Genomic DNA, 6,250 nt, shown 5'->3' on the forward strand with positions numbered 1-6,250 from the left:
ACATGTATTTAACTGTGATATGTTGTATTGTAAATCAGTTAGGTTCTAGACTCTGTACGGAACACATCGGGTTTATTTTGGACACTCCAGAATATCCCGCCGTCAAGTCAAAAGTTATCTCTTATTAAATTTCAAAGTTAAACTTTAATCAACTCTTACGTCATCATTTCAACAAGACAAAACGTGCAGAAAAACCTTATGTTACTTCATGTAAATAAGTCTACCCCAAATTTTATGGTGTATGGCGAATTGGGGAGATATCCCCTATCAATAAATATAAAAGTGAGAATGATCACTTCTGGCAAACCTTGTAGAAGCAGATTATAATAAAATATCCAGTATTTTGTAAAAATTACTATTTCACAAAATTGCAGAAGAAAATGGGGAAACTGGTTATTACATCCCCTGGATGAGATATGTGAAAAATATACTTGATGAGTGTGGATTATCCAATATATGGATCAAGTATGGCCACTCTTTCCTTCAATGCTTAATTAAAATAGGTTATAAAAACTATTTCAAATAAGACAACTACATTGCGACATCATGCATGTACATGTAAATTTGCTGACCGTCTATCTCCTGATTCTTCCTGTTCATGCGGCCATCCAATTGAAAATTCTGAACACTTCTTCTTCACTTGTCCAAATTACTCTAATGCCAGGAACTTAATCCATGATATCTATACCAGAGTTGGCTACTTAAATGTTCATCTTTTGACATCTGGAATTACTGACTTACCTTCTGAAAGAAATATATTGATATTGTCTAATGTTGAAAAGTACATTATTGCACCTAAACGGTTAGGATGATGTAACTAAATGTTGGTATATTATCAAACTATTATATATGTGTTTTGTTGCATGTATATATAATTAAATGAATTATTTTCTGTATCTAACTTAACTCAAATATAATTGTTGATAGTTGCTAGTCAATTTAGATAATATTGTAAATATCATATAGCGAATTTGTATTGACATGAGTGTGTATAGAGAGTGTAAGTAGATAATTGTATGAATGTATGATTGAGTGTATGAGTTTAATACAATAATATAAAAAGCTTATTAATTAAGTATATATATAAAATGTCATACTTACACCATCATGGAGAAGATTAATATAGACCTAGCCTGTTATCCTATCCATTTATATATATGTTAATATAGAAAATAAAACAAAAGACAGAGATAGCGTCTCTAGGCCTTTCTCGGGTTGTTTTATTTTTATATTTAATTCCAATCAACCCGAGAAAGGCCTAGAGACGCTATCTCTGTCTTTTGTTTTATTTCTTATATTTAATTCCAACACAAGGACGTCTCAATGTTTTCGTTATGTTAATATATATACTTAAATTTGTTAAAATGAAATGTACTTGTACAGTATATATTTGGTATTGTGTAGAAGGCCCGTGGTAAAATATGTACTGAACATGATAAAATGGTGTTTAGTGTATATATATATTTGGGTATGTACATAAACGGGATTGGCCTACATTGAATGTTACTTGGTTGTAAGTTACAATGTTGTTGATGTAGATAACATTCTATATATTACATGATAGTATGCTGTACTGGTAATTGGTATTCCGTCTTTGCGTATTGCAGAGTTATCTTCTCTTGTGAGCAGGTATTGATTGTTACGTCATTGGTTTGTGTTAGAAAATTACGTCGTTTTCTCAAAAATTTATGACGTTACTCTCACAAACCAATGCCGTAAAAATCAATCCCTGCTCACAAGAGAAGATACCTCTGCAATACGCAAAGACGGAATACAGTACATGCTTTAGTGTTGCACAGTATACTCGCGTAACATAACGATGCACAGACTAGTTCTAGTGTTGTATTGGTATAACGTAAAATGATGTACAGAAGAATTAGATATGTTTAACAATTAATTTACATGCACCATGATGCTCTTAAAGACCTTAAAACTTTACAAATATACTAATAAGTATACATTCTTAAAAATGTAGCGTAAAACACACTTTTTCGAAAGAATTTAGAGATTTCCATTTTTTGATCGTTTGACCTCTGTGACTTTGATTGAAGGCAATGATCAATGGTTTCTTCATACTATCGATTTGCCAAATATTAAGTATGTATGTGTCTCAGTTACGGAGGAGAAACGTTTAATGTGTAATTTCATGAATATTTTGAATTTGGCGGGAAAATAAAAAAAATTCAAAGTGGCGTATCTTACGTCGTTTTTGATGCAAGGATCTTGTAACTTTGCAAATAACTTCATTTGAACATGACCTTTAATAAATGGTGTGAAATAAGCTATTTTTTGTGATTTTCATTTTTGACCTATATTTGACCCCGTAGCGAGACCCTGAACTTATATTCTCTGATGTCATGGGAAAACGTTAGCCCTGACCAATACCCAAAAGAAGTATGAAGCATGAGTTCAAGTCGAGGAACGGTTTTCGGATTATGGTCGTTCGAAAAAAGTAAAACAAATGTTCTATTTATAGTTATGTGACCTTGACCTTGCAGATTATGAGCATGACCTTGTTTGAGTATCATGAGATCGTTGTCCTCTATCACACACTGAAATATTAATGTTATGCCCGTTTTCGTTCTTGAGATTAAGTGTTAACTATGTCTGTGAAAATAAGAATAATATAATAATAAGAAGAAATAATCAGAAAAAAATATACCAAAAACAAAACGGATTTCATCCGAAATTGAAATCCCTAATTATGTTGAGGGTGTAGACCAGGTACCCCGAAGGATCTCGTAAGATGAAGAAGGCAGCAAATTGCTTCGAAGATCTACTCGTTGACTTTTTAGTCGAAACACATACATGTGTCCCCAACGAGACTTGTGGGAGACAATTACACACGTGACACATAGAGGTCGCTCCGTGGTGGACTATGTTCTAGTGCCCCACGAACAACTTAAGTTCATCTTGTATCCGATGTTATAAAGGAATTCAACATTAATGGTTACACCAGTTACCCAGATCATTCCGTACGTGGACTCAGTCTGGAATATGTCTTAGCAAAATTGAAGACACGGTGCTAGCTATTTGATTGGTGTCAGGTGAAATATCTGTCCTTTTAAGATTACACAGTTGCGACATCCGACTTCAAAACCAGTCAATTTTACCATTACAGGGCCGCGAGATTATTTTGTTGTACATGAAAGGATCAAATTGGTCTACTCGTCTAATTCACAAGGTGATGCACACTGACCCTTCGATTTTGTCATGACATATTTCAAAGTTGCAGAGAGCGCAAGTGAGCGCGACACTTTCTTGTGTTTTAGGGATCACATAGAAAGAGTGAGAGTGGTTGTCTAGTAGATTCGAGAAAGACTATATACCCCTTCGCTCTAACCCAGAGTAGCCACCCCATTCACCTCATTTGAACCGGATCGTTTTATTCACGACCGCAAAATGACTTAAATGAATTGAAATTAGCAATAAGGAGAGAAATGTAAAGATTTCCTTGGAAAATCTTGAAATTGTGACCCAATAACTTCAGAGACAAATCGAAGTCATTTGTGACGAATGTACTGGCTTGTCTTTGTGCTGATGTAAACATGACGCAATGCGCTTAATTCTATATAAAGTTTATTTACATCTTTTTGAATATGTACAATCACAACATGTTCAGTCCTAAACCGCAATTCACATGGTGTCACTCTAGCACGCGTCCCAGAACTGACCGTCACACTGACCGTCCCAGAACTGACCGTCAAACTATCACACCGAACCTGATCTCAATCTCATAAAATACAATCATTTCATTTCATTCTCCGGCCACCGTCCGATTCACACAGCTGACCAGGTCTAGATCTGACACTCGCTACTGACCATTTGTCTCCCTATCTCTCCCCTCATTTTCACTAAGATAGCACTACTTCACATAGTGAAAGAGAAAAAGGGTGGACATTTGGAACAAATCATAAAATGGATATTAAATTCGCGAAGGTGAAAACGTCTGCTGAAGTGCTTCTATTTAACTGTTTTGTAGTTTCATTAACAGTTATTTACCAATAAAACTGTTTGTTCTACCATAATAAATTGCAAGTACTTTTATAAAGACGCAAAGAGGGGGGGGGGCATGTTTTTGAAACATCAAGTATACTACAGTAGTAATAAATCAGCTGATTCATGTAGCATTTATACATGTACCACGGTCAGTAAGCATTTTTATGTTTCTGTTCCAGCAGTAAAAAAAATACAACAATTAAAATTATTTTGTGGAGGATGCAGAAGCGCGTCCATCCTCTCTCATGAGTGGGCCAGTCCTTCCTGGTAACTGCAGGGGTTACGCTCAGTTACGCTCTCAGCCTGGAACATGTCATAGCTATTTGATTGGTCCATGGTAAAATCAAATCTGACCAATTGCTCGGCTGGAGCGATACCTAACTTCAAAAGGGGTCAATTTTACCGTTACGCGGGCGCGATATTTTGTTGATGTACTGGTACAGAAAGGATCAAACAAGTCTTCTTGTCTCATCCACAAGGTGAAACACGCTGAGCCTTCGATAGTTTAATAAACAAGTATCGATGCTAGATCTTTTCCCATGTTTTTCAGAAGATTGTTAAACAAAAATTCCGTATCCTCTTGCATTTAACTTCATAACATCCACAATGGAATTTCGTATCCATTTACAATTTTGCGTTAAATTCGCACAGTCCCCTTCAAGGGCGTGTCACAATTGGAAGTATCTCCTCCTGTTTCTAAAAAGAAACGCCCATCCCCTTCACATCCGGCGTTGATGTTGGACACTGGTGTATTGTCAGCGGTAAAAGTAGCCTGTACACAATCGGTCCATTTATCTCCTACTAAGTATTGAAATTTACTAAAACACGCCTTCCGCTTCTCGTGAAAACTTTTCCCGTCACGCCGGAAGTCCTCTACGAATGCGGCACAATTGCAGATCAACTTCCCTTGTGTCAAAGTCTTGAGTGTGGCTATGTGAAACCACTTGTTCTTCCTGTTGTCGAAGTAATGTCCGGAATATGCTGTCCAGAGACCGTCCTTCTCCGCTTTAACCCGGAAGGACGTTTCTTCATCAATGGCCCAATCGTAGGGCAATAAGCACCTCAGCCCCGTGCCTTCTCCGCCAAACCGCTGAATATCTACGCCGTCACCTTGATACATGATCTTTGCTTGTCGGTCAGTCTCTGGGTCATCATCCTTTTTGTTGTCCCAGACGGAAAATATGACGACTTTTTTGCCGTCGTATAGCTCTTGTATACCCATGTATCCACATCGGAAGTTGATAGCACAAAAGTAGGTTCCGGTCTGACAGCGACGGACGATAACAGTGTTCTGGGCGGAAGTAGCGGATTTGGGCACCTTGTACCATAGATGAACGGACCGAGCGGCACGCGGTTCCTCACACTGGTCCGTCATTGTGCACACTGAAAATACAGAATCAGTATTATATATGAACGGACTTCATTCTTTTTTCAATCGAGGAGTCGAACCCGGAACCGCAGGGGAAGCAGCTTTTATTATTTACCAGGATGACATATATCTTGTAGTTACAGTTATTTTTTAACTGAGGCTTCCTTCAACAAATCATCAATATAAAACATATAATACACAATAATTCATCGAAGCAGAAACTGTTTACTGATGTACGCAACATATGGGGCATGGGGGCAGACGTGTCTACTATGTTCAAAATTTCTTTGATTCAAATAGATGAAATGAAATCTTATTCAATAACGAGTCAAAAGTTCAGAAATGCAGTAAAAAAAAAACGTGTACAACGCACCGGCAGCCTAATCTGTGGTCGGCCAAACCTACAGGAAGTACATCACTTTGTACGGTAGGTTTTTCTATATTCACCTAATATACGAGGAAGCGCGTCTGTACTTTCGTTATTTACTGGGTCATGTATCTTCAATACCTACTAAATTGAAATGTCGACCAAAAACAATGTGTATGAATGAGAGACAGTGTCAAATTGTTTACGTAAACAGTAGTGGTATCATGCTGTATCTATGATTAGTCTCACCGATATTTCTTCCTGGTGACAGGAGGTCCGCGTAGCTAGTGATCCGGTGTCGGGTGAAAAAATACCTTCCAATATATTTGTACCGTCTACTGGCCATGGTAGACTTGCACATGTCATGAGAAAAATATCTTACAGGTTATAATTTAATAAGATTTAATAGGATATTAATGCACGCAAGCATTGCTGTCTCTATATCCACATCAATGTAAATTTGAAATACAATTTGGTAAACATAAAATAAACCTATACATAAGACGCTGTATGAT

The 6,250-nt window shown here is 37.0% G+C and overlaps 1 protein-coding gene across 2 annotated transcripts; it reads right to left on the reverse strand.

The window, feature by feature from the left end:
• Positions 1-3,566: 3,566 nt before the first annotated feature.
• LOC110449697 lies at positions 3,567-6,040 on the reverse strand. 2 transcript variants are annotated; one of them, XM_021496729.1, is made up of 2 exons: positions 5,985-6,040; positions 3,567-5,382 (listed from the first exon to the last, which is right to left on the reverse strand). In XM_021496729.1, the coding sequence occupies exon 2, from the start codon at positions 5,372-5,374 to the stop codon at positions 4,637-4,639; it is 738 nt and encodes a 245-aa protein (XP_021352404.1). In that variant the 5' UTR covers positions 5,375-5,382; positions 5,985-6,040; the 3' UTR covers positions 3,567-4,636. The 2 variants fall into 2 exon arrangements, with proteins under 2 accessions (XP_021352404.1, XP_021352406.1); XM_021496731.1 differs by lacking the exon at positions 5,985-6,040 and adding an exon at positions 5,742-5,835.
• Positions 6,041-6,250: the final 210 nt, after the last annotated feature.

This window comes from Mizuhopecten yessoensis, unplaced genomic scaffold, assembly GCF_002113885.1.
Source record: "Mizuhopecten yessoensis strain PY_sf001 unplaced genomic scaffold, ASM211388v2 scaffold4791, whole genome shotgun sequence".
NCBI lineage: Eukaryota > Metazoa > Mollusca > Bivalvia > Pectinida > Pectinidae > Mizuhopecten > Mizuhopecten yessoensis.